Genomic DNA, 27345 nt, shown 5'->3' on the forward strand with positions numbered 1-27345 from the left:
CGCTGCATCAGGCCATCAGCGGGCAGGTTCCCCGTTGGAACCTGTTTTCCCGTGTTGATCTCCCCAAGTGGGTTCGACGACCAGGGGGTTCTGGGTTCTGCTGTGGTTGATCACCCTGGATTTGGGAGGGTTGAGGAGGTGCGTTAAAGCCGCCAAAAGGTTCTTCAGGGACGTTTTTATCGTCTGTCAAGATCCTCCCAGCGATATCGACATCTCGTCCAAGGTGCAGTTCACGTCGTGCGATGATGATGGGCGCGGAAAGCTTAACGTCTTCTCCCAAGGCGCCAAGGGTTGACAGACCGAGTCCCCTGTGTCTTGATTGGCGTCGGGGAGGATGCCGAATTCGTTACCCGCCACCCAATCGCTCCGCATGTCATTTTCGGATACACGTATAGATCTAGACTTGGTCTGTACCGGTGGCATGCTTGCATCCCGCGGTAGAACCCCCATGCGGCTCCACGATAAGGAGTTCCGGCCTCCAACGACATCGGCATCCGTATCCTGCGGCCTCTGGAAAAGACGGGCGCCTGTGCGCCGGGGAATAAATGCTGGTCGAGAGAGGCAAGTCAGCACGGATGCCATCCGGTGTCGTCGGCCGGCCATCCCTGTACGGAGAGTTGAGAGTTTGCTTTGAATACGATGTACTGTACTCGAGGGGAACTTCGGATGGATTGTGAACAGGAAGAATCCCACGTCGCGACGTCGCAGTCGTAGAGTTTCAATCATCGATCGCCCGCACGCATCTCGACATGACCGCTTACCTACAGGTAGGTAGAGAAGATAGGGTGACCTCGGAACTGTATCGCTGTTGGCGTGTATTCCTAGTTCTGAAGCCGAGGCACTCGCTTGGTCGATGGATGTGATGCCATGGTCAAACCCGTTTGTGGCACGCTGTGGTAATCCCAGTTCTATTGGAATAAAGTTGGAGATGGTGAAAGGGGAAAGAACATCGTCAAGACGGGGAGCATGGAAGAGGGAGAATGACGTACAGTGTCGCAGCAGCGAAAGCCAACGGGCATCTTCGGCCATACGATGTATACTGAATGGATCCACACAGTCTCCGGTTTCTTGAACACGGTACGGCGGTACCTCCCGGCATGATCCCGTCGCGTCAGTCCCGAGATGTCGGGCCTCCCATCAACTCACGTCACAAGAGTCAAGCATCACCTCACAATACCTGAAGCACGAGCTTCGGAGATTTTCAGTCTATTTGCGACTCCATTAAACTAGTGTATGATGCCCCGTCTTGGCTGTCCATCTCCCACGACTCTCGAAACACCAAGGCTCTGCGGCCTTGCCGGGGGAAGGGGAGGCAAACCCGACACAGCCACCGAGGCAAACATTGCATTGCGGTGTTTAGAACATGAAGTCCTCAGTAGCTCAATTGGCGATGATGAACCGGATATCTCTTAATGCCTGCAGTGAGAGAGAAGAAGAAGAATAACAAGAAGTAAGACTAGAAACAAAAAGCAACACTCCACCTGATCGTACCCAGATGCCCTCAGCCCACGTTACAGCCATGCCGTCATGCATAACCCTACTTCCTCCTCTGCGCACCCGCGGCCGTGAGCTTCTGTGAGATAAAGTCCGCCATCTCGTCCGCGTTCCTGCCGTATGACAGGTGGGCCGGGAGGATCGTCAACGTGCCCCGGCAGACGGCGTCGCCCGCCGCGCAGATGATTTTGGTATCCTCCGGGGGGAAGTTCGGGATCCTGCCGCCGTCTTGAAGGTTCTGCGTGTCGCCGAACGTGAAGGCCGCTACGATCTGGTCCTTCTGCGCCTGCGGCAGGTCCTCCACCGCCCGGTGCGTGAGCGCCGCCCCCTGGCTGTACCCGCCCACGACGAGCATCGAGTCGGGGCAGTCGGCGTTGGCCTGCGCGATGAGCCTCTTCATCTCGGCGATGCCCCGCGGGTCCGCCCCGCCGGGAAGCGTGTTGGTCGCGAGCCCGGCCGCGTAGTCGACGCCCTCGACCGCCACGCTCTGGAAGTTGGCCTTGACGCCGTTGGCCGTCGGCGGGCCACACACCGTGCCCATGTTGCCCACCTCGGTCGACCCGCGCGCGAAGAACATGATGACGTCCTTGCACCCGCCCTCCGTGAACTCCTTGGCCGTCGACCCGACGCGCCCGCTGCGCTGCCGGGCCTCGAGTTCGCGGGCCTCGAGCTCACGGACGTCGACGTCGTTGATGGACGTGTCCGAGAGGGTGGGAAACGCAGCCGCGACGGACGCGAGAGCGAGAACGTTGAGGAACTTCATTGTGTCTGAGATGAGATGAACGGTTTTTTTCAAAGGGAATAATTTGAGAATGGAAGAGAAAGTGTAAAATACGACTAGCGGAGCAGACCGAAATCAGATCGCGAAATGAAGTGAATGACTGCCTCCTGGGCTTGGACGATTGGCTGCTTCTTTTTTTGACGTTGCTGCCGGTGACGATGAGACGAATGCAGGTGGACGGGTTCCTGCAGGAACCTTTTATACAAAGTTCCTGCACGTCAAACCACGCCGTTCGGCTGCTGATGATGGGATGAAGACTAGAGCGAGAGAAAAACCTCGGCCATCATCTTGGGGAGCGTTTCCTTGCATGCCACACTCGTCCCCTTGGCTCCCAACCCGATTCAGCCAGTCGCATCTCTCAAAGCGCACAGTTCAGGTGGGTTACCGCTGCCCCCAGAAAGATGTCCCTTGCCGTGGTACGGAGTACAATGCATCTGGATACCGATGGGAACGGTGTCTCCTGAGGCGCAGGTCAAGTGTGGGATATCCTGAATCGCAAGTCTGTCCGTTTTGGGAAATCACTGCACCCTTTCTGGCGAAAGCACGGTTACAGGTCTCCTGGGATGTGGCAGCCAAGCCATCGGGTAGCCCACTCCAAAGCGTGCAGCTGGTTGGATATCCCCCCCCCTACGCACCTCGTGCCCGGCATGTAACCTGGTCGATGTCGTTTATCGGAGATCATACGGAGGATCCCGTGAGCCGAGGCATGGCTTGATGATTTCTCTTCGGTAGCCTAAAGGCGATAAGGTAGAGAACTCCAGTAATGCGCTTATGCGCAGTGGACTGGGGAAGGGACCGGTGTTTCGTCGACTTCTTCGTTGGCAGTAGACAACGGCCCAGGATCGCGGCCCAGGAACACACGAGACTTGGGTCGTGGATTCAGTCATAGATTGCCCATTGTTCCGGCCATGCGTAGACCATGTTCTCGTATACGGCCCAGAAAAAGCCAGATCCATCGGTTCCGGGAAAAAGAAAGACTACATGAGATGTGCCATCGGCCTGCAGCTGCCATCCCCAGAAGAATAGACAGACGGAGAGAAGCCACACTTTTCCATAAGTGTATGGCAAGCAGCCAAAAAGAAAAAGAAAAAAGAACAAAAAAAAAGCCTGCACTGTCCTTGATTAACGCTGAATTCTGACTTCCGTCACGGTGCTTCGGGCGTCAGGGACAGCTGTCAGTGACCCTCCCAAACTCTGGCTTCGCAAAGGGGCAAAAATTGGAGCAGGAGGGCGGCCATCCGCCACGAGGTTCCTTGCTGCGAGAGACGGCGCTTGTCGATAACAGGACAGCTTGCGAGTCTTGACGGCGTCCGTTGTGGGTCGTCAAGTTGGGTTGAACAGAATACGTTCTAGAAGTTCCAACCTGAAACTTGAGATGGCCGGATCGAAACGGGCGACTCTTTCAACCTGGAAAGAGACTTCTGGGCAAGGATGGAGTGACGGACTCTGGCCACATGGTGATCACGGCGCCTCGACTGCCATTCCACTCATCCTGGCCATAATAGTCTGACATTTAGTGTGGCGGGTTGGCTGGCGGCTGACTCGAGAAGCCAAGTCAAATCCTCTTTGGGGCAGCTAGGCGAGGGCTCATGCCGTTTGACACTTGTCAGAGGACTAGGCGCGGAGGCAGAGACGCGGTTGTGAGTGTAGGAAAGGGCAAGATTGGTCAGAGAAGGCAAACAGGCGTTTATTAAAGGTATGTCGACCGGACGGTAGGTGCAAAGCAAAAAAGAAAGCAGATTCGGACATGCGACGTTCTGGGAGGAATGGGTCCCAGTCAGCCAGCGTCTTTCGCGGCATACGGGAAACGGCGATTCGACGAATTGTGAGATGTGAGATGGTAACGTCAAAGCACACTGGATAAGAAAAACCTGCGAATCGACTTGAGACGTCCCGTTCTGTACTCTCCCTTGCGCCGATCTGACGGATGGTTCGATTATGTTTTGTCATACTTCGTGAGCGCCGAGAGCAGAATTTCTACTTGAGCCGCGGCGCGGTAGCTGTTTCAACGCAACAATGGGTCAATAGCGGCGATGCGCCTCGATGAGCCGAGGTCAGAACTTGAAGGGAGATTCGGAGAGGTCGAGCTGGTCCAGTCCCTGTATTCCGGTCTGTGGAGTGTTTGAGATGAGAAGAGGAACGACACCAAACGGAACGACAGAGGGGAGCCGTGCGCCGGGACGGAAGAACCACATTATCCCGTCGCCGAAGGTGGATTACTAAGGGCCGCATAAATCACATGACTTGCACCTACTGGCCAATCGGTCAATACTTTGACCGAGGCCCCCCAACGAAGTGTCGGTGACGTCGTTTGCATCGCTCCTGCACCCTGCTGCACACATGGGGGACCCTGGATTCGGCAAAACTCTGGCCCAGTGTCCACGCCTGGCAAGTGTGGCAAGCCTGGCACGCACGGCACGCACCCCACGAATTATGGGGATCTTCCCATCGCTGCACCGCTGTATCGCTGCACCTTTCTCAGCCTTCTCCGCCGTCACACGGCCAACCCATTGCTACCCTGCTGATCCCATTCCCGCGATAGCTTCCTACGCCACCACCACTACCACCACCACAACTTACCCACAACTCTTGCGCACCCCCTCACATACGACTCGGGGATTCGCTCCATCGCTTCTCCATATCGGCTTTCTCTTCGACCTCGCGTTTCCTGCGACGCCCTCTAATCAGTTACCCGCCGCATCTGCATGTCAGCGACCGTTTCCCCTCGGCCTTTTCCAGAGCTCGAGCCTCGTCCCCCACAACCCGAACACGACCTCCTCTTTCGCTCGCCTTAGCTGGAGCTCCCGCCCGACCTTACAGCACATCACTCCTCGGTAAGATCCGTGGTGTATGTCTTCCACAGATCCCACAGGTCACTCTCCCAGCCTACCTGGCGACTCCCAGCATGCCTCTGCCGCAGCCGCGGTGACGAGCGCCGAGTCCGCGGGGTCCAAGGCTGAAACGGAACCCCCCGAGCTCAACCACGCCCACACGGATCCCAAGCCCGTGCTGTCTGCAAAGGCCGCCGGCAAGCAACAAGCGACAGACGACCTGATCGACTTTGGCGATGATGATTTGGGCCCTATGAATGAGACGAAGCCTGTCGCCAACCCGGAAACGGAAAGCGAGTCAAACAAGCCAGGCCCGGAATCCAACCAGGCCGTCTCTATGCCACATTCGGAGGTTGCATCAGAGCCGTTGACCTCCTCGATGGCGACTCTGAAACCCACGAGCCCATTGCCAGCTGAGACCGCCACGCAGTATCTCACCATCGAGACTACCTCCTACGTCGACCCGACACCGCCTACCCCGCGAACGTCACAGCCCCCGTCCCGGACTCCGTCGAATGCTACCAAGCGTCGACCTTCTTCCGATGCGTCCCCAACGAGGTCCGACGCTAGCTACGACGAGCGCAGATATGCAAGTGAGGACGAGCAGGAGAACGGATCGCGGTCCGAGATTCAAAGCATCATGGAGCAGTTCACCGGCGATGGGGGTGGCCCTGGAGCCGACGAGGTCATGAGTCCGAGACTCGAGATTGCATCGCCCATGCTAGGCAGCCCTAGCATCCAGCACCCACCTCGAAAGTCCAGCCTCGAGCCGCTGGTTCCGACCCTGTCCCATCAGGTCCAGGAACTCCAGGGCCTGAGAATACACTCGGCGTCTCCAACCAGCATTCTTTCGCATCAGAGGATCCCCGATGACCAAGGCCCTCCCGTGCCACCCAAGGACGGCCCGCCTGCGACACCTTCGCGATCCCGCGACGACAGGCAGATGAGCATAGATTCCCAAATGTCTCCTGGCATGCCTATCCACCGGCCGCCACCTCCCGAACCCGAACCCGAGCCAGCACTGCCTTTCGACTTCCATCGTTTCCTGGAGCAGCTGCGCAACAAAAAAGCAGACCCGGTTGCCAGGTACCTCAAGTCTTTCCTATCGGAGTTTGGGAAGCGGCAATGGATGGTACATGAGCAAGTCAAGATCATCAGCGACTTCTTGGCGTTTATTGCCAACAAGATGGCACAATGCGAGGTTTGGAGAGATGTTTCCGACGCCGAGTTCGACAACGCTCGGGAGGGCATGGAGAAGTTGGTCATGAACCGGCTCTACACGCAGACCTTCTCGCCAGCGATCCCTCCTCCACAACCGATTCCTGGTGCGAAGCCCAAACGGCGAGGTGGCGAGCGGCCCATGGGACCGGGTCGGCGTGGGCAACACCAAGAAGACGTGGAACGCGACGATATCCTGACACAGAAGATCAACATCTATGCTTGGCTCAGGGAAGAGCATCTCGATATACCGCCTGCTGGTGACAGCGGAAGACGGTTTCTCAAGCTTGCCCAACAAGGTTCGTGGTTTCAGAGTCTACCGGACCCTTAAGTGCATAGCCTGACGTGTAGTAGAGCTCCTCAAGATCAAGTCCTATCGGGCACCGCGGGATAAGATCATTTGCGTCCTCAACTGTTGCAAAGTCATCTTTGGTAAGCCAGCGTCTTGCAAGAACAAGCCGTTCACTCGGGTACCTAATAATAACTCGCATCAGGGCTCCTCAAGCACTCCAAGTCAGATTCATCGGCTGACTCGTTCATGCCCCTTTTGATTTACGTCGTCTTACAAGCCAACCCGGAGCACTTGGTGTCCAACGTCCAGTACATCCTGCGCTTCAGGAACCAGGAGAAGCTCGGTGGCGAGGCTGGGTACTATCTTTCATCGCTCGTAAGTCATTCTTCTTGCGTCGCGACTCCGGAGCACTTGCTGAGACGTTGCAGATGGGCGCCATTCAGTTCATTGAGAACATGGACCGGACTACCCTCACGATCACGGACGAGGAATTCGAGAAGAACGTCGAGGCAGCCGTGTCTGCGATAGCAGAGAAGCACCGCCTCGACTCACCAGCTGTCGTCCAGGAGCCTGCTTTCTCGGAGAAGGCGGGCTTCCACCAAGGAGACTCGTCCGGTCGGCCCTCGTTGGATATGATGGGAGAATCTTCCACGCCACGCCGCTCGACATCGTCGAACGAAGGCGGTAGAGACGCAGACGACCAAGCCCCGATCACCGGTCTCCTCCGATCAATACAGAAACCTCTCAGCACAATCGGCCGCATGTTCTCGGACGATCCTTCTCCGGCGCCCCCCGTACCCAGCCATGCGTCGAGGCCGCCCGGTTCCTCCGAACGACTCTCTCCTAGGCCAAGCGCGGAGCTGCCGCGAGATGGGCAACAGCCCGCCTCCCGTCATCACCTTTCGGCAGAGGAGGCTGCGGCCCGGCAGGCGAGCGCCGAAGTCGCAGAGGCCCAGCGTTTGAGCAGAGCAGAGCATGTTAACGTCGTCGAGACGCTTGCGGGCATGTTTCCCGACCTCGACAGGGACATCATTTCGGACGTGGTCTACCAGAAGCAGGGCCGAGTCGGGCAGGCTGTCGACGCCTGTCTGGCCCTATCCAACTGATGGTGTCGTATATAGCGGCATTAATAATGAAACCAGTCGTGCTGGCGATGAAGTGACTGCTGAGTTGAAGCAGTGACGGCGCCTGATGAATCTTGAGAGCATTATGCATTAAAGTGACAAACGGCCATTGTTCTTGAGGCGTTCATTATTATGTTGTGTTATGGTGACGGTCTCTGGATATGGATGAGTTTCCACCTAAACCCATGTAGTTTTGCGCTAAGCGGAGGACCTCCAAACCAGAGGAACGCATTTTGGATGGACCGTTGTAAGATGGATACTAATAATATAGAATGTGCTCACACTCTTGCTGTATGAAGGGGCCCAAAGGCGCCTGAGACTCGTGTAATCAGTCCCCGTATGACCTCGACTTGAGCTGTTCAGGGGCCCAAGATGGTCCAAGAGCAGTGGTGTCCACCAGCGGCCGAACTCACAGGATACTAATGGTGTCCCATCGCTCATGTTCTCACTTCTGTTTCCAGGGCTGGGTGCATGTCGCTGCTGCCCATCGTGTTCCCAACACTTCGTATTTTGGTAGTCGCTTTCTATTCGGTTTAACTCGAACATGCGATAGGCTTGTAGTCCCAGGCCATTCAGTCTTGCAGGGTGAATTTCCAAAAGATACGACGAGCGTCACATATTCCCGCCCCTTTCTCGAGGGCAACAAAACGCGTTCCAAAGGTTTGTCATCGTGGAACATGACCACATTCATGAAGTGGTCGGTTGCAACTTGGAACAGTGTTGTGTTGTTAGTGTCTGTTGTCGAGCGCTTCTTCTACAGCTTGCATGCTCGCCGGGTCGTCCGAGGATCTCGAAACCGTTTGCAAATTGCCTTGATACATTTGCTCCAAGTTCAATAAACATGTCCAAGCGTCACTTTCAGAATGAGTACCGTATTCTGGTTCCATATCTTGCTTATTTGACGGCGTCCTCGGTCAGCTGCGGCTCAGTTGAGAACAATCAGAACGTGGTTAGTTGTGCTGTAGTCAACACCAGGGCTTCTCCGCCCCTTATCCAGCCGACTGCGGCGCCGGTGTCACGGTACAAGAGGTGTGTAAGCATGTGTCCGTGTTTCCTCAGTCGAGTTTCCACCCCTTCCGACTTTCTCACGCTATTTACGTCTTTGATACAACTCATTTGTCCATAAGACGTCCTGTGGCAGGACTATCTAACTCCGCAAGAAGGTGTCATTTTCGCCATCCCATCGCGAGCTCCTTCTCCTTCTCCGGACTGCTGTCGTTTAAGGCAGTGCATTGCTGCGGTAAAAGAAAAAACATAAACCCATAAATCATTCGCACAGCGATCTACAGCATTCATTTGATGAGCTTGTGCCAAATGCGGAGTGGTGAATCCCCACGCATGATGGTTCGGAGGAGCATGGGATGCGAAACCTGGCTTTCTACAATCGTTCGATTGTGCACACCCCGTCTACTCTTGATAGTTGGATAGGAGATAGAATGGATTTGCTTCTTCTTTTTCTTTTTCTCTGGGGGCATTTTAGGGAATTCGCTGGTTAGCCGTCTCGCTGGTTATGCATTAAGATCGGCGTGAGACGCAAGAACGCGGCAACGCTTCATTGACCTTCGTTTGGAACGAATGAGAGCGGAAGTGTGTGGCTTTTACCGTGAGTGACAGATGGACCTGACAGTCTCTCTCACTTGGTGTAATGACTCGCGCAACGCATAGAAGCCAGTTGGTGTCGCCTCGCCACAGACTGGAGGCTTCCGCGGGGCTTTTATGATAGAACCACCTGAACTTGTCGCCGCATTGAAACCCCAGGGAGGTCACTGCTTTACTCGGCCGTTCGAGTTTGTCAAAGAATCTAGAAAGCCGCGTGGTTAGGATCTCAAGTATGCCGCTGACCAGGGGGAGGGGGGTCCTCCTGTCTGGCCCCTTGTCAAGGGGGCCCGGGTCACCATGAAGCCGACCCAGCGGCGGAGACCTAACCCCAACCCCTACCTGGGGGGGGGGGAAGTTGTTAGGGTAGACTTTGCAGGTGAGGTCACTGACAGCTGCAGTGGCCGCTGGGAGGGCGACCCTAGCAAAATAACCTTAATGCTTAATCCAAACTCTCTGGTTCCCTCCTCACCACCTCCAAATGTCGTTCAGGCTTTCGTCAACTTCACCTCCTCCTCCCCCTCCCCCTTGGTCACTTGTCAAACTTTTCGAAACCTCGGTACCACCCCAAGAAGCCCCTTCGTTCTCCTGCGTTGCTGTGCCTTGCTGGACAAGCCGACTTGTTTCGCGCCTCCCTGGTTTCCGGCATTCTCACGATCTCGAGGGGGGCGGCGGTGGCTCTTACAGGGGGGCTCTATCTTGGCGGGGGTTTCGGATGGTTCAGCATGGAGAAAGTCGACCAGCTCCTCACACGCACTAGGAGCTTGGGGCTCCGTCTCAGTGAGCTACCCCTTCTTCCCGTCTTCCCACGTAATGCAGGGCCAATCAGTCAGTGTCTTGGTCATTGGCCGATGCTTCGGGTCCCGGCTGGGTGCCACCCACGTTCGTCTCTTCCCTTTCCGCGAAGCCTGGGGGTCGCATTGGATGCTGCTGACATGTGCGTCAGATGCAGCTCGTGGGGGGGGCTTTTTGTCTGCAGAGAAGAAAGCACTTCCTTCGTTGTGGCTTCATGCGTGTGTCAAGACTCTTTGCACCGGCGTACCGACGACCCGTATTAGTGAGAGTTCCTCTTAGAGGACGATGCGATGGCATCATGGCAGCAACGCTTGTCTTCATCTTGGCATGAAGCGCAACGCACACCGGATGGCGATAGGTACAACTAGGCTCAGTCCACATCTGACGCCTATCATCCTCTCGCGATCACCACAACAACCAGGAAGCTCTTACGGGACAACCCAGCCATCCGACGATATCGGGTTTCATGTCCCAGCTGAGCCCTGAGCAGAACCAGAAGAACACCCGTCGTGATCGAGCGGCAGCACTCGGTTCCGGTCGACATCTTCTGATCCTAAGGGGTCGTCGCTAGCCAGGGCAACCCATCCCTGACGATCCCACCACGGCATCCCGAGCATCCCAAACTGAAGCCCTCGAGTCCGTCCGTGCCCGGCCATACCACCCCCTCCCCCCTCGACCTCACTTGTGCCCGTCAACAGATTCAGCCCTGGCTAAACTCCCCTGCAAGAGCCGCAAACCCAAAACAAGGAACAGACCCCGGCTTCTTCATCCCTTCTCTCGGGACCGTCCCATCACCGCTTTCGGATGGCAGGCCATGCGACATCTTGTCCCATCTCGTCCCGGTCGGAGATGTGTGGCCAGTCTGGTAGTGCGCATCGTACTCAGCCGTCGACCATGGCCACCGTCTCAACCCAAGTCGCCTCCAGCATCGCCAGCCTAACGCTAGACATGTTGATTTCTCAAACACTCTCGCCCGGGGACTGCTCCACGGGTGACGATACCCTCGACTTCTCCTTCACACCAGGCTCCAACACACCCCTTGTCCATGGCCCGACCAGCCCCTTCAGTCCAGGCCCAAGGTCCGGATAGCCACGACCACCGCCCACCCGCGCATCCGATCTTCCGTGCGCCGGCTGTTGCGGGACGAAGCTCATCAGCCAAGACGGTGATGAACCAGGTCCATCAGAGTATAATGACATTGGACCCCTCCCCCCCTTCTTCTAAAGGTCCGTAGTGATCAGCAGGACTGTCACCTCTTCCCCTTCATCCCGCTCGACGCCTTCTTCATTCGTTTCTTTGCAGCAACCAGGTGACTTTACTCATCCTGTTCGCCTTGGGTCTGCTTTTTATTTTCGTTTCCATCATCCCAGAGACCGGTATCTCGAACTTCATTCAGAGGCGAGCCTCATACGTTCTTTATATTCCTTCTCCTGTTTTCTCCCTCCCTCTCTTCTATCCCTTGACCGACGGCGAAACGGAGCATACACAAGAGCTTGTCCAAAAAACAATCATTACATAGTAGACTGTCGCGATGCTCTCGCGGTACGGAGTCATCTCGTGGCTTGCCCTCTCGACGTTGGCCGCCGCCAACCCCCCAGCACCACCGCCGGCCGAACAACAGCAGTGTGAGCCCAAGACGGAGACCGTCGTCCACACAGAGACCGTTCATGTCCCTACGACGGTACACGAGACGATCCACGTCACGGTGCCGGGAGAACCGAAGACGGTTCATGTTACGGTGCCCGGAGAGAAAGAAACCGTCCATGTTACGGTGCCGGGCGAGAAGGAGACCGTTCATGTGACGGTACCAACAACCATTCATCAAACCGTCCCGACGACGATCCACGAAGTTCAGACGATTCACCAGACCGTGCCCGTCCATGTAACTGTCCCGACGACGATCAAAGAGACCATCCACGTCACGGCACCGCCACAGATCGTCAAGGAAACCGTCCACGTCACGGCCACCATCACGACAGAACGCGTCAAGACGGAGAGGGTGGTCGAGACGCAGCCGCCGGTCCACGTCACCGTCACCCAGACCGAGGAAAAGAAGGTTGTCCACACGGCGGTCGTGACCCAGTCCGTGCCCGTGACTGTGGTCAAGACGGAGAAGCAGGAGGTTCTCAAGACCATCATCCAGACGCAGTCCGTCCCCGTCACCCACGTCCAGACGCAGATCCACACCCAGACGCTGGTGCACACCAAGGTCGAGACGCAGCGTGAGGTCCAGACCCAGACCGTCGTCCACACCAAGATCGAGACCAAGAGGGAGGTCCAGACCGTGCCCGTCACCCACACCCAGACCCAGACCCAGATCCAGACGCAAGTCCACACCGTCCCCGTCACCCACGTCGTCACGCAGGAGCGCGTCGTCTCCGTCCCCGTGACGGTCCCCGTCACCAAGGAGAGAGTCGTCACCCAGGACAGGCCGGTGACGGTGCCGGTGACGGTGCCGGTCCACATCACAAAGGTCGAGGAGAGGGTCGTCACCCAGACGCACGTCGTGACCTCGGTTCAGCAGGCGGCCCCCGTCCACGTCACCCAGATCGTGACGAAGGAGCTGCCGCCCGTCACCCGCGAGGTCACCAGGGTCTCGCACCAGCTCGTCACGACGACACACCTCCAGACGGTGGTGCAGACGAGCGTCAACAACGTCCGGGAGACGGTGCACGTCACGCTGCCTCCCCACACCGTCAGGGAGACCGTCCACGTTACCTTGCCGCCCCAGGTTGTGAAGGAGACGATCCATGTGACGCAGCCGCCTCAGGTCGTCAAGGAGACGGTTCACGTTACTCAACCACCCCAGATCGTCAAAGAGACCGTCCACATCACTCAGCCTCCCCAAGTTGTCAAGGAGACGGTCCACGTCACACAGCCTCCGCAGACAGTTCACGTAACCCAACCGCCTCAGGTCATCCATGAGACAGTCCACATCACTCAGACAGTAAGCCACTGCGCCACGACCGTGGCAGCCCCCGTCCTGGGCCATGAGCCCTCTCCTCCACCCGCAGCCCACCCGCCAGCGGCGTCACTGCCGCCTCCCGCTCACGAGGTTACCCCGCCGGCGCACCAGACAATGGCGCCGGTAAACCCTCACGAGCCCGCTCCTCCGGCCCATACCCCCCCACCAGCGGAGCACGTCCCCGCTCCGGCACCTCCGGCCCACGAGGCACCGGTCTCGGTGGCCCCTCCGGCACATCTTCAGCCTCCCCCGGCAATGGCTGTCCCTGTACATATGATGCCTCCCGCGGAGGCAGCGCCCCCCGTACACCCGGCCCCGCCGGCCGAAGCGGCTCCTCCCGCTCACCAGGCGCCGCCTGCAGAGGTGATGCCCGTGCACACACCTCCCGCCGAGGCCGCACCCGTCCACCCACCCGCTGAGGCGCCGGCCCACCCCATGAGAATGAGGTTCATGCGGCGGACGTGATGGCGAGTTGGAAGGTGTGGATGGAGATGGAAGGGGTGGGGAGGTGTCCAGGGGTCCGGATGGATATAGAGACCCTTTGAACACGAGTGTGAAGGATTTTGGTACAGCACATTTTGACATTCTTACATGTAATCTAAATATTAGACGGTAGCTATTGACGCTGGACAAAGTTTGATACCCTGTCAGCCCGGCCTTGAATGGACGAACTTAATACCTCCTCGCCTGACTCTGGACCTCTTTGCGCTGCTTGAAGGCGTGTTGGGTGGGTGACATGGGACATTTGCTACAAGCTGCTCGTCGGTTTTTGATACTATTGGGGTCTTGGATCGTGGTTCTTCATTATCAAATATGTGCAGATATCTACAGCTATTTATGTAGGTGTCTAGTCGACCACATTGAACCCCCCGTATTACCACCACCCGCCTCGATGTGTTTCCGTTCACCAGCTTTACAGCATGTAAGCCGCGAGCATCGACAGACCGGCCAGGGACGCCAGCAGGCCCGGGGCGGAGGCGGCGGCGCCGGAGACGGGCACGCCTGTCGGGGTGGGGGTGGCCGAGCCGTTGGCCGCGTGCTTGGACGCGTTGAACTGGGCGGTGATGAACTCGACGGCGTCGTCGGTGTAGTTGGCGAAGTAGGACCCGTGGACGCTGGTGTTGTTGCCGACGTCGCAGTAGATGTCGCCCGTGTCGCAGTAGGACTCGATCTTGGATGCGTAGGCCTCGCAGGCCGTGACGTTCTCGCGGGGGAAGAGCTGTGGATCGGGGGACACAAGACGCTCGAGTCAGTGACGGGTTTCCTCACACATGTGGACGCCCTGGATCAGGGGGGGGGGGAGGCCGAGTCATCTCATGTTTGTGCCAAGAGCTGAACTTACCCCGTTGCGGGTGCTGGTGCCCCTGTTCCAGGGTGCGCTGGCGTTGTGCGTCGGGTCACCGAAGAGGATGACGGCGATGACTGCGGGTTGGATGCGTTAGTTTGATATGTACCAAGGGCGTGGAGAAGAGGAAGAACAAGAAGTAGAGGGAGAACTCACCGCTCTGGTCGACGACTGACGAGGGCACAGGTGTCGTGTCGACAAAGTCCAGGTCCAACTGGTCGCTCTCGTCGTCCTCGGTGCCGCCGCACAAGACATCGCCTGCGACTTGCGCGCCCTGTGTTTGTTGATGTACGTCAGCGGGAGTAAAAGGCAAGAAAACAGAAAGAGAAAAAAAAGAAGAAGAAAAAAGACTTGGGAGCCGTCGCAAGTTGGGATCCGATAGGCGCCCCTCCAGTCCCCGAGGGAGCGGTCTGGCGTTTATGGAGATGAGATGCCGATCTACAGTGGTGAAAACTCACTTGGGAGAAACCCAGCAGGGCGACCTTGGAGTCCGGGCACCGCGAGCTGTACTGGACCAGCGCCGTCTTCATGGCCTCGTCGCCGGCGGCGACCGAGCCGTTGTAGTTTTCAAAGGCGGCCGGGTAGTCGATCGGCGCGATCTGGGAGCCGGGGATGGCGGCCACGACGCCGTTGGCGACGCTGCCGATGCGGCCGGACCCGGGCGCCTCGTTGCTGCCGCGGGCCACGATGAGGTGGACGCCGGTGGCGCAGGTGGCCGTCGAGTTCTGCGCCGAGGCCGTGGCGGCGAAGAGGCCGGCAACGGCGGCGGCGGCGGTAGTAGTCTTTGTCCTCATTGTGACGCTGTTCGACTGGGTGATACGCTGTGAACTGCCGGCCGGGAACAAGAAATGGGGGACGAGTACAGTGATAGCCGGAGAGGAGGACGACGAACAAAAACAACAAACAATAAGAAACACCAGGGGGGGATGGACCGAGGTATTTATCGAGGATCACCGGCGCATGACGTCGCAGACTCGAGCTACCAAGCCTTGAGCCCGCGTGGCCAAGAGTCCAAGGGCAATGACAAGCCTCTCGCTCTACCTCTCCCTGTTCATCCGGCACGAAGCCCTCCCCCGCTGACAACAGCGGCGAAGAGCTCTCGAAACGGCTCCCACTCCGTCACGACACCAATTGCCGCCAGCCTTTCTCAGTGTAGAAAAGGGAGCCGGCGCCGGATGTTGTGGTAAGTTGACGGGAGGGCGGGCTACTGCACGGGGCGAAGCATTCGGATCGTCAGGGGTCATCCTGGACAAGCGCGATGGCGAATCACTGGAAAGGTCCGCTCTCCCCCCAACAGACTGAGCAGAGAGACGCACGCTATTGATGTTAGACTTGCTCTTATTACACCGCTGCACACAGAGTACGGAAACATCCGCTCACTTTGAACTCGTCAACTTTCAAGGTCACTCAATAAGGCAAGGCGATCCCCAGCAGCAGAAGAATAAAGCCCGTTGTGTAGGTTAGTGGTTGACATGTTGAAAAGTCCGTTCGAGGTCAAGAAGTCTGTCTCCCCTTCATCCCATACGGAATTCAATACCCGGGTTCGCTCGGGGAAAAGGTCGGACTTGTCACTGAACAACAGACAGGGGGGTGTGGACGTCGATCCAGCTGCCACGCGCGGGGTTAGTTCCGCGCCGCTCTGCTCTGCGAGAAGGTGACCGTAAACGGGAGAGCTAACAGCAACCGAGGGAGCGAAGCCTCGGCATTGGGTCTGAATGAGGCATCCTGCTTCCGTTACCCCAGGTCGCCAGGTCCTTTTGGTGCGTCCCATTGTTGATACCATGCCCATCATTGGGCAGTTGGGCCCGCTTGGCTCCCGGTTCACCCGGGGATGTTGGGGTTGCCGTTGGAGTCTTGCGGACTTTGGAGTGCGGGGGAGGAGAACAGATCATGCATCAAGGGACGCTTTGCCGTGATGAGGACTCGACGCTGTCATCGGTTTCGGGGAGTTGGCCAAATGGCTGGTATTGCTGAGTCGTGAATGACAATCCCAATAGAGAAAAAAAAAAAAAGGGGGGGGGGGGGGTTAGTTAACATAGTCTATCAATCTCCTGCAACGTTTCAATGCTGCAACTCTGGTCACTCTCACAACCACCATTGTGTGTTTCGTTTTATCGGGAGAGATCGTAATCGTAAGCCGGATGATCGGGTTTCCAGAAGGCACCGCTAGGGGAATCACGACTAAGGAACTGAGGCTTTAGGCTTTCGGGTTTTATTTCCCCCAGACCCTCCCTTTCCGGAGACTATTTACTTACTGGTTTGACGTTTGGAAGCATGGCGTCTTTCTTCAAACACAGGCACATCATTTGCTGGCAGTTAAGGATTGCGTTGAACTACTGAGTTTTGTCTAGAGGACAATTCGTGCTGCTAGCATTACTCGTCCGTTAGAGTGGTGCACAGACTAGGCACACAACAAACTCTTATTAAGGGTATATTCTAGAATTAGGTGCACACTCGTCAGTGGGCGAACAGTGTGTGTTGTGGGTGGTTGTGCGCCCTCTAACGCATAAGTATTCAGCACCTAGGTGCAGACTAAACTTTTGTTACTAGGGCATGTTTGTTGTAGAAGCAAAGACCACTACAAGTACCCTACCTATCCCACGGTTATAGAAGCATTAGGTTCATGTCTCCGAACGGGTCCGCGAACCTAGCGAGCCGTCAGAACCGACGTGGGACGACCGGACGCTGAGATTGAACTATAGAACGGAGATATAGGACGAAGATAGGGTACGTGCACCCCCCCAATCTAGTAAGTCAGGACATCTTCTCGGACCGAAGGCTCAGTTCGACTGACTCAGAGACTGACCCTCCCCCCCCCCTTTATACACTTAACGACATAATCAATTGCTGGACCCTGAATCTCCCTCGCCCGGCGATGCCGGGCTATGATGGACGGTTATGCCTGACGTGGCAGGGAACCCATTCATGCGAACAATGCTCGTCCTACCTCTTGCGTCGGCATGTTGATGATGTTGGGAGATCTCTTCTGTCACATTGGTATTGCCGTCAATCATCTAAATAAATACTGGTTCACTAATCAAGAGCTGTCCCATAGAACATGGCTCGAGAACATGCAGGCACTGATGTTGCTGCCATCGTCCTCCCCTTATTTCATCCATGTCAACGGTGTTTTAAAAAGGAAACTACCCGGCCATTCGTGGTGTTGCTGGAAGAGTGAGTAGCTTTCTCGTCCCCTCCGCGCTGTCACTCATTTTCCCGGGCCACCTCGTCGGTGCCCATCATGACTCCCACTCACTTCGTCACTCTTTTCCTTGCATTTCTTTCATTGTGTCATGCCCAGCAGCTCCAGCAAGAAAGCGCCGAATACATCATCTTTGCAAAACGGGGCACCACGAAAGCAGACGCAGATGGGTTTGCCAACGCCCTCCAAGCTCTCGTGGGCGAGGCGGCCGAAATCGGCTCCATCTTGGACTTGAACGGAGTTCCCATCATGTGGCGAGCGCAGCTGAAGCCCGACCAGCTCGACAAGGTAAAAGCTGACCGCGTTATCGCCGGCGCTGCACCAAACGAGAGAACCATACCCCACGACCCAACACCCGACGTTGCCGATGATGTCGATTCAGACGTCGAACCTTCTCTAGGACCAGCCCCGGATGAATCGGCTACTGTGGCGAAGAGAGCAAACTATAAACAGGAACCGACTCCGAAGAACAGGATATTCGACCTGCGCATCCTTTCAACGCCGCCGCAGGCGAAAAGCATCGCGCCCAACTTCTACTACGAAGACCCGGCTGGCGAAGGCATCACTGTCTACCAGGTCGACCTCGGCCCATTCTCCCTGGACCACGACGAGTTTGCGACCGCCTCCAAGGCGACTCGTCGGCCCATCGACGTGAGCACGAAGAGAGGGCGCCCCGCCTCTGACGCGGAGCACGGAACCTGCAGTGCTTCCAAGATTGTGGGCCGGACGACCGGGACAGCGAAGCGCGCGAATCTCGTTGCTGTCCGGATAGACGAGACCGATTGGGGCGTCGTCTCTGGGCTCCGGGCCGCCGCCAAGGACATCTTCGACCGCAAACTGAATGGGAAGGCTGTGGTGTCAATCTCGGTCTACGCACGACCGCACTTCCCGCACATCATGGACGGGGTCCGCGATGCGGTGGAGGCTCTCGTGAGCCTGGATGTCCCCGTCGTCTGCCCGTCTGGCAACAAGGGGATACGGGGAGAGGTTGTCGAGGTGGACGGCTTGCCGGCCCTCTTGGCCAAGGACTTGCCCGTGATCGTGGTCGGCTCGGTCAACAGGACACTCGAAAAGTCCTATTTCAGTCAGCAAGGAGACCTCGTCACCACCTGGGCCGTCGGCGAGAATGTCAGGTGTGCCGACTACAAACAACCCTCCGAGCTGATGGCCAACACGGGCACATCCTTCTCCGGACCACAAGTCGCCGGCATCGCGGCCTATTTCATGTCGCACCCGACCTTCAGCACCCGTCTCCGCAAGGGCACTGTCGCTGCTGACATGCGCGACCTCATCCGCAAGACATCGTTCCCGCGCATCAGGGAGGCCGGGTACCCTCCCATTGCTTGGAATCTGTGGGGTTTGGAAAAAGCCTGCTCCCCCAAAACGGCACCACCAGGAAGGCGGTCGAGGATGGGCACCGTCGAAAGTCGTGCGCTCCCTGCTTGCTCTCTTGTGCCTTGATTGGCACATCAGCGACTCCCCTCCGTCCCAGAGGAGACCCTTCAGCAGCAGCACCAAATGGAGGGGCGACAGCCTCCGCCTCGGCGCCGTGCGAGCCGACGAGAGCAACCACATCCAGGGTCCGAGACTACCTCCACATACCCGATCTTGCGATTAAGGGCTGCCCATCTCTGGAATCCCAGTTGTGGGATAAAAGAGGGCCGAGACCGAGAGAGTCAGCTCACCATCTTAGCCCAAAGCCTACGACATCAACGTCACTCGTTCTCGCTACTGGCTATGATACTTCCTATTCACAAATGATAATACCTGTGTCCGTCTTGTGGTTTGGTTGGACACTAGCGGCATAACAGCCATGATGAAAAAAAAGTAAGAAAGAAAAGGGTAGACAAGTAGTTAATAATAACTCTGAACGTGTCGGCAAACTATGATTCTCTGAGAGAAGTATGATGTTCTTCCAGTCGACGGGCCAAAGCTGCGAGTGCTCTCAAACTAAAACATGAGTTGCCTTGTATAGTAAAAGCCTGGAAGCGAACCTGATGAAGAAGGTGAACATCGTGGTGAGGACCGTTTTCCATGCCAACGTCACGAGAACTGAAGTTCTTTTCCGAGCCGGTGGCTCGAAGCGAGAGCCTTGGACCTTGGGAAGCGCCGTGGTCGGCCTCGGTCATGGTGTTGACCGATTGGTGCACAGTCTTTGACGTTCTTCCGCAAAACACATTTAGGCGTTGTTTGCCTAGAAATCGGGTTCTTCGCAAACACGATGTCGATGAATAAGGACTCGAGAAGGTCGGGAAGGGAGGGAGGGAGTTGAGGTCGGAAGCTCAAGGGGAATGGAAATAACACCACTGGAATGAAGAAAAGGGCCGTATGCGGTGCGGCTGAATACTACCTTGGCTTACCACAGAGACTTATCACGACAGAGGCGACCAATTGTTTTGTTCGAGCACTACCGGCACGAGTGGGAAAAGGGATTCGATTCGGCGAGCTGCGCTCCCCAGCCAGAACGGGTGGAATATGTACAGATTTAGGCTCGGATGAAGTTTGTTGAAGGCCCGGACGAAGGTGATGTCACAGGAATACCCTCATACACAATAAGCTCCCTGAATCGGTCATCTCACGTGCCACTTCACGTGCCTACCTGTATATAACTAACCACAACTTATACTCTTTACTTTACATAGAATTAAGCATCTTTCTCCCCTATTCTCCTATGCCTTACTGTGTGCTCTAACTCGTGACAGGTGAGCCCCTTTTACACAAGCAAACGCGTTGGATTACGTGTCTTGCGAGTAAACCGCCTCCTTATCTGCAACATCCTCCCAGGCGACAGACTATACCGCCCAACTAGGAGCGACAGAATCAACGAGATAAGGTAGACATTACGCACTTAAATCCTGTAGGACGACGACCACTTGAGCCCCAGGAGCATCGTTCAAAATTAACGATTGTGATTATTGGGTTGGATATCATGTGCGCTACCGAAATCTCAAGCCTCGACCGTGTTCTTGCTCACGACGCCTCTCGCAAACTCCCCAAACGTGATGTGCTGGTCCGCGTCGACCTCCTCGCCGAGGTTGGGCTGCGTGAAGACGGCCAGCGTGTTCCTCGCCACCCGGCCGTTGCTCATGGACGGCCTCACGCCGCGCACGAAGTGCGGGACGGCCTTGAACCTCCCTTTTGTGATCCTCTCCAGCGCCTCGCCCGTCTGGAACGCGATGCAGTCCCTCGGGATCTTGACCTGGACCGTCTCCCCGGCCCGCGACTTGATGTACAGCCCGGCCAGCGGGTCGGGGCTCCCCGGCAGCTCGTCCAGCGGCGGCAGCGTCGCGTCGGGGGTGTTGCGGTCCGCGGGGACCGCAGGGGACGTCGTCTGCTCGTCGACGAACATGGCCGACGTCAGGGCCGTCAGCACCGAGTGGTCCAGGTGGACGCCGCACCAGTCGTCCTCGTTCCCGGTCGCGTCCTCCTGCGACTGCGGGTAGTAGTGCAGCAGCCTCGCCTTGGTGGTGTTGCTCGTGCTCACGACGTGCTCGACGTACCCGCTGGCGTAGCCCTCGATCTCGCTCTCGGCGTAGCGGTCGCAGGCGCGCGCGACGAGGACGGCGGCGTCGATGAGGAGGCGGCAGAGGTCCTCGAGGCTGCTCTTGAAGCCCGGGAGGACGGCCGGCGCCGGCCAGATGTTGGGCGAGAGGTACTCGGGGAAGTTCTCGGGGGAGAACTCGGCCGTGGGCCTGGCGCAGTCGAGCGCCGGGTCCGTGTAGAAGGCGCAGTTGGCGTAGAACGAGCCCTTGAAGGTGTCGACCTGGCCGTCCTTCAGCTGCTCCTTGCCCAGGGACCAGCCGGTGAGGTACTTCGCGGCCGCGTTCTCAACCTTGCCTAGGGTGTTTGCGTCAGTGTTTGAGGTCCGGTATTTTTTAGACGGAGCAAAAAAGAGTAGAATGCTGGATCTCTCTTACGGAGTTCGTCTTCAGGGAGGTTCCCGAGATACGAGGCGTATGACAGGGCCTGGCGCCGGAGTTGGGGAAATTCAGGAGGGACGTCTTTAACAACCAGAATGCCGAGCGAGTCCGGGCCAAAAGCTTCGACAAGCCTTTCGAAAGGGACGGTTCCTGTAAAATGGTGTTAGGAAAGACGAGAAAATGAGAAAAAAAGGAGGGGAAATTGTGAATGGCATGTTGAACGGATATACTTACCGGCTTTCAGGTCAGCAAGTGACACGACAACCGGCTGAGCGATGGTGACAGCAGGCCCACTCATTGTTGATTGCTAGAGATGTTCTTTTCTTAGATTAGATCAGATCAGATAGCCCGGGTTTCTTCAAGGGGTGCGTTGTAGAGGCTGAAGGTAGAGAGACAATGGACGAGTTGCAGGCCACCAAACTCGCGCGTATATCGAGTCTTATATCAGCGGCTCAAAGAAGATGAAACGCCGTTTACGATCTCCTTCCTCTCTGGAACCAATAAGCGCCATTGGGCCGTAGTTACGAGTCTCAGGGGGAGGGTTGGCTAGGGGGATTTGTTGTGTGGGCGGGCGTGTGGAGCGTGGAACGTGGAGCGCGGATAGTGTGGAATATAGGTGTAGGGAGAGACCCCGACTAGATCTGATCGGTTTACCAATTCCAGTATAAGCGCCCGTAAGCGTCAACCGGCAGTGATTAACGCACCGATTGGTCGGTATTTACGACATCAACCTACCTAAAAAGAACGAGATGCCCCGAAAGTTCTGGTTTCACTGTTGTTGCTCAGCGGTTCAGAATCGCGTGATTGGACACCTATTTACGACAACTCAAGTCTTTTTTTTCTCTTTCTCTTTTTTTTCTTCCTTTCTTTCTTTCTTGGTAATTTCACTTCTCTTTCGGGATGGACTTTTGCTTGTTGCATTTTCTTTTTTTCCTCATGCCACAAATCGGGGTCCCCATCACGCGACATTATACTGGCCTGGAGAGGGGGAGACGGGGACGTTCAGCATGTGATTTCACAAGTCTTCTACGACGACCGGATCCAGAACGTGCTCCTTATTACACCCCGCCGTCTTACAGATCCTGGACCGCATGTCGGACGTGGTACGCAGCTTCGTGAGGACGGCCTTGCCGTCGTGGCCCGGCGACAGCCTCTGGTACACCTTCAGCTTGCTGCTGCTGTGTGCCGGTCCCGTCCCCGTCCCCGTCCCAGTCCACGTTCCCGTCTCTTGTGCCACGGGCACGTCCTCCAGCCAGAACCACCTCGACTCGGGCGGCACGAACCCGTCCGCGCGCCGGCCCGTCTCCTCGAGCAGCAGGGCGCCCAGGATGCCGTCCATGGCCGACACCACGTCCCAGGACACCATGGACGACGGGATCTCGCGGAGGGCCTGGAGCGCCGTCATGCGGACGTCGTGGTCCCTGCAGGCGCGCACGACGGTGCAGAGGGGCAGGATGAGGCCCTGGCCCAGCAGCACGGAGGTCGGGCGCGGCTGGGACACGCAGTCGCGGTACAGGTCGACGCACTGGACGGTGAGGTCGCGGAACTCGGCGCCGAAGGCGTCGTAGGCGACCTCGGTCGGGTCGAGGCAGCAGGTGAGCGTGATGTGCAGCAGCAGCCAGTGGATCTGCACGATGCGCAGGCCCTTCTTGGTGCCGGCGTCGACCCGCGGGCTCTGGGCGTAGTACTGGATGACGGCCCTCCACCGCCGCAGGCGCGCGAGCAACGTCTGCTGGTGGGCGGTGAGGCGGTGGCGGAGGGCGTCGAGGGTGGTGATGCCGTCGCCGTCGCCGCCGCCCTCGGCCGACGCGAAATCGGCCGAGTTGCCGACGAAGCCGACGCCAAAGGTGAAGAAGCGGCCCCACGAGATGAAGAACCTCGAGATGGAGTCGTGCTCCGGGTCGTGCAGGTCGGGGCCCGGGTCGATCCGGAAGGGGTGAGTGTGCCGCCTGAGCGGCTGGAGAGACTGGGAGAGATGGCTCATGGCCGCGATGCAGGGCAGCACGTGCTCCATGTCGTCGAACTCGGAGTCCCGAGGGTGTCGTCTTGCCCCGACAGCGCTTGCTTCCGCGGCGCCCGAGCCGCCGCCCTCGAACATGGTGATGCAGTCCTTGAGCACGCCCAGGCACGAGTTGAGGAGGAGCTCGGCCGTCTTGGGCTCCCCCTGGAGCAGCTCGTAGACGACGAGCAGCAGGGTCGTGACGACGACCGTCGTTGGCGACGACGCCGTGATCAGCTCCATCCGTTCCCTTAGAGACTTGACCGCCTTGACGTGATGCCGCAGGGCCACCTCGCGATGCGCCGTCACGCCGTAGCCGTCAGTCAGCAGCTTCTTCTTCCGGGTTGGCAGGCCGTCTGGATTATTCGCGTCCTCCTGGGGCGAGGCGCGGATGAGGGCGCCGACGGCAAGGATGGAGTGGTGGATACAGTCGTCCTGCAGGCCCTCGCCGACGACCAGGTAGGACCAGTTCGGGCTCGTGTAGTAGCCGGCCAGGTTGGTGGAGACCTGGTGGCGGAAGTAGTCGAAGTAGATGCCGTCCTTGCGGTAGATCTCGGGCAGGATGGAGACGGACCTCGGGATCTGGGCATGAACCTGGGCATGAACCTGGACCTGGGTCTGGGTTTGGGACTGGGTCTGGGTCTGATATGGAGTCTTAGTCTGTGTTCGAGTCTGAGTCTGAGTCTGAGTAGTCTGAGGCGACGGGGCCACGACGGCGACGACGTGCTGTTCCGAGCTACAGTCGTCGGCCTGCTTGCCCTCCTCCTCCTCGGACGGCGTCGACCTGGACCGGGGGGCGATGAGCAGCGGCGTCGTCCGGCGCACGACGTTCTGGGTCTGCCTCCGCCGCCGCCTGTCGACGCGCTCGACGTAGCCCTCGCACGCGACGCCGACCTTTTCGCAGCGGAAGCACGTGGGCTTGCGCTCGTCGCACTTGACGTGGCGCGTCTTGCAGGTGGCACAGCCGGTGCGCGCCTTCGGTCCACCCGCCCTCCGCCGCTTGCTGGCCTCCTCCGTCGTCGGCGAGGACCGTTCGCGTTCTCGGCGGGCGGCGGAGGTGGCGGAGGTGACGGAGGTGACGGCGGCTGCTGCTGCTGCTGCTGCTGCTTCTTCTCCTTCGGGGGACGCCACCACCTCCATCGGCTTAGGCAGGATCCAGGGACCGCCGCCGTGGTGGTGATCCATTACGTTTAGTTTAGTGGTTCTCCTTACTCGTTGCTTGTCTGACCGGCTCTTGTTGGATTGGCTGATCATGCGAGAAAGTGGTGCGATTTGCTTTGCCCGTAAGAGTTGGGTAATGGAGAACCCAGGAGCAAGAGGAAGAGTGCGGCGGCTCTCTCACCTCTCTCAGCCTCTCAGGGGGGAAACGGTCTAGGGGGGGGATAAATGCAATGGTCAGGACTCACTCAAACGGCATATCCACAAGAGTCCAGAAGAACCGTCCGCGCCCCCCGGACTGCGGGGTTCATGCATGACTATGGAGGCAACGTTATTCGCGCGTTCTCTTATCAGGGGCTCTCCTGAATGGTCCGTCGGGGCTGCTCGTAACTCGTGAACCAATCATGGAGTTGCCACCGGGGTTCGGGGGTTTGTCTTTGGGAGACTAACGATGCAGAACTGATAACTCGGTAAAATGAGCCGAGAGAACCACCCCCCACTCCGGCTTGGGCCTGTTGAAGATTCGTGTGTTTTGGTGGTGTGGGAGGCCGAAATAGCATTGATACCATTTAACATTGTTATTAAGAGTTGTCGAGAGCTTAAAACTTTTCCGGTATCCGTGCAGTGTCTGCATGGAATATCAAGATTGTATGTGTAGTTTCACAGAGTCCATCCAAGTGTTAATGGTGATGGCTGCGCAACTTGGTAACCAGCACTTTTGAAATGTGACTTCCAGAGCCTTGTGTTAACTTGCTTCTTGCTTCTGACATGCCCAATACAACACACTCCAAGTCATCATCATCGACTCATGACCATGCAATAATCGGCTTCACCACGTCCCCGCGCTTCATGGCCTCCACGGCCGACGCAAAGTCGGCCGAGTCAAACACCTTGACGAGCTTCTCGACCGGAAACTTGCCCTCCCTCCACCACTGCACCATCTGGGGCACGTACTCGGCCGTGTTGACGTGGCCCTGCACCGCCCCGAAGTACTGCTTCCCGCTGACCATGAAGCTCTGCATGTGAAGCGACAGGTGAGCCTCGGGCATGCCCGTCCCGACCTGGATGATCTTGCCCATGTACCGCGTGCCCAGCACCTGCGCCTCCAGCAGCGGCGGGTGCGCGCTCGTGTCGATGCACACCGTCGCCCCGAGCCCGTCGGCCGCCTCCCGGATCCTCTCCGTCACCTGCGCCATCTCGAGCCCCGTCGTGTCGATGACGTGCGTCGCGCCCAGCGCCCTCGCCAGCTCGAGCCGCGACGCGACCCGGTCGATGCCGATGATGGTCCGGCACCCGCTGTTCCGCGCCGCGATCACCGCCGCCAGTCCCACGCCGCCCATGCCCGCGATGGCCACGCAGTCGTCCGGCCCGGCCTTGGCCACGTTGACCACCGTCCCGCTGCCCGTCTGCAGGCCGCACCCGAGCGGCGCCAGCAGCCGCAGGTCGTCCCGCGTGAGCCCGAGCCCCGCGGCGTTGACCACCGACTTGTCGCTCACCACCGTGTGCCGCGCCAGGCTGGACTGCCCGAAGAAGCGCCCGCCGATGCCGCCCTCGAACACGGGCTCGCCCATGAAGTTGATCTCGAAGAAGTTGGTGCAGTGCGACGGCGGGCCCGTCTTGCACACGTGGCACGACCCGCAGTACGAGAAGGACAGGAACACGGCGTCGCCGGCCTTGACCTTTGTCACACCGCTGCCGACCTGGACCACGTAGCCGGAGCCTGTGTTGTTTATATGAGGTTAGACACTTTACGTATTTTTCTCAGTACGTAGTACCGTCCAAGAGCCAACCGTACGTACCTTCATGCCCGAGAACTCGCGGGTAGTACACGCCGGGGACGCCCTTGTCCTCGGGCGTGTTGCCGCAGTGCAGGTCCGTGTGGCAGATGCCCGAGGCGACGATCTCGACGAGGACCTCATCGGACCGGAGCTCTCGAAGTGTCACGGGCTCGATGGCCCATTTCCCCTCGGAGAAGGGGCCCCTGGCGACGATGGCCTCCGACGTGAACGACATTGGGTAAGGCCGAGGTTGTGACCGAACAGAGCTATTAGAGTGAAGTTTTCGAAAGAATCTCGACAAAAAGGCAGTATAGTTCCGCTAGAGACGGAGCACACTCTCTGCTATATGATGGGTTTGCTGGCTGTGTTGTTGTTGAAGAAGTCAAAGGGAGAGTGCGGGGTCGGATCGTGGTGATAAGCGCAACACATCCACATCTGCCGCCCCAACTGCTTATTTAGGTAAACCCCGCCACTAATGCTTTTGATAAGACGGTACAAGACCAACCATGGCAGCAAGCCTTCCGAAGAGGGCGTTTGAATATCGGGAGTTTACCGGGGTGGAAAGTGATACAAAAGTTGATAAATCCTTGGCCCATGTGGGGTAGTCTCCGAAAGGGTCCGAAGACGCAGGCTAACGCTGGGGACAAGTTGTGGCCGGGCAACATCCCTGACAGGGTTGGTGAGAAGTCTCTCGTCTTGGTCTGGGTGAGACTATCGCGTTATAGTCACAGTCATGGTGCTAAGATCGATGAAACTCTATGCTTACGACCATCGGGCAACGCCACACCGTCAAAGGTGTCATTGGTAAATTTCCCCGGTGGGTTAGAGTCATTGAGTGACGGCTAAC

At 57.7% G+C, this 27345-nt stretch overlaps 8 protein-coding genes across 8 annotated transcripts; 3 read left to right on the plus strand and 5 right to left on the minus strand.

Moving 5' to 3' along the window:
- Nucleotides 1–1537: 1537 nt before the first annotated feature.
- Nucleotides 1538–2257, minus strand: CH63R_00160 (Cutinase; the record flags this gene model as incomplete). The annotated part of the gene is made up of 1 exon (XM_018295135.1): nucleotides 1538–2257. The coding sequence occupies one exon, from the start codon at nucleotides 2255–2257 to the stop codon at nucleotides 1538–1540; it is 720 nt and encodes a 239-aa protein (XP_018163497.1).
- Nucleotides 2258–5125: 2868 nt separating this feature from the next.
- CH63R_00161 (Guanine nucleotide exchange factor vps9) lies at nucleotides 5126–7722 on the plus strand (the record flags this gene model as incomplete). The annotated part of the gene is made up of 4 exons (XM_018295136.1): nucleotides 5126–6623; nucleotides 6676–6756; nucleotides 6819–6991; nucleotides 7045–7722. 4 exons carry the CDS (start codon nucleotides 5126–5128, stop codon nucleotides 7720–7722), a joined length of 2430 nt encoding a protein of 809 aa, XP_018163498.1.
- A 3940-nt stretch (nucleotides 7723–11662) lies between these two features.
- CH63R_00162 (Filamentous hemagglutinin family outer membrane protein) lies at nucleotides 11663–13561 on the plus strand (the record flags this gene model as incomplete). The annotated part of the gene is made up of 1 exon (XM_018295137.1): nucleotides 11663–13561. The coding sequence occupies one exon, from the start codon at nucleotides 11663–11665 to the stop codon at nucleotides 13559–13561; it is 1899 nt and encodes a 632-aa protein (XP_018163499.1).
- A 448-nt stretch (nucleotides 13562–14009) lies between these two features.
- Nucleotides 14010–15235, minus strand: CH63R_00163 (Cutinase; the record flags this gene model as incomplete). The annotated part of the gene is made up of 4 exons (XM_018295138.1): nucleotides 14010–14315; nucleotides 14439–14518; nucleotides 14598–14715; nucleotides 14900–15235. The coding sequence occupies 4 exons, from the start codon at nucleotides 15233–15235 to the stop codon at nucleotides 14010–14012; spliced, it is 840 nt and encodes a 279-aa protein (XP_018163500.1).
- Nucleotides 15236–17682: 2447 nt separating this feature from the next.
- Nucleotides 17683–19104, plus strand: CH63R_00164 (Alkaline serine protease; the record flags this gene model as incomplete). Its single annotated transcript, XM_018295139.1, has 1 exon — nucleotides 17683–19104. The coding sequence occupies one exon, from the start codon at nucleotides 17683–17685 to the stop codon at nucleotides 19102–19104; it is 1422 nt and encodes a 473-aa protein (XP_018163501.1).
- Nucleotides 19105–20590: 1486 nt separating this feature from the next.
- On the minus strand, nucleotides 20591–21861 carry CH63R_00165 (uncharacterized protein; the record flags this gene model as incomplete). The annotated part of the gene is made up of 3 exons (XM_018295140.1): nucleotides 20591–21480; nucleotides 21561–21713; nucleotides 21798–21861. The coding sequence occupies 3 exons, from the start codon at nucleotides 21859–21861 to the stop codon at nucleotides 20591–20593; spliced, it is 1107 nt and encodes a 368-aa protein (XP_018163502.1).
- Nucleotides 21862–22578: 717 nt separating this feature from the next.
- CH63R_00166 (C6 zinc finger protein) lies at nucleotides 22579–24747 on the minus strand (the record flags this gene model as incomplete). The annotated part of the gene is made up of 1 exon (XM_018295141.1): nucleotides 22579–24747. The coding sequence occupies one exon, from the start codon at nucleotides 24745–24747 to the stop codon at nucleotides 22579–22581; it is 2169 nt and encodes a 722-aa protein (XP_018163503.1).
- A 779-nt stretch (nucleotides 24748–25526) lies between these two features.
- On the minus strand, nucleotides 25527–26733 carry CH63R_00167 (zinc-binding dehydrogenase; the record flags this gene model as incomplete). Its single annotated transcript, XM_018295142.1, has 2 exons — nucleotides 25527–26440; nucleotides 26520–26733. 2 exons carry the CDS (start codon nucleotides 26731–26733, stop codon nucleotides 25527–25529), a joined length of 1128 nt encoding a protein of 375 aa, XP_018163504.1.
- Nucleotides 26734–27345: the final 612 nt, after the last annotated feature.

The sequence above is a fragment of the Colletotrichum higginsianum genome, chromosome 1, assembly GCF_001672515.1.
Source record: "Colletotrichum higginsianum IMI 349063 chromosome 1, whole genome shotgun sequence".
In the NCBI taxonomy this organism is placed as follows: Eukaryota; Fungi; Ascomycota; class Sordariomycetes; order Glomerellales; family Glomerellaceae; genus Colletotrichum; species Colletotrichum higginsianum.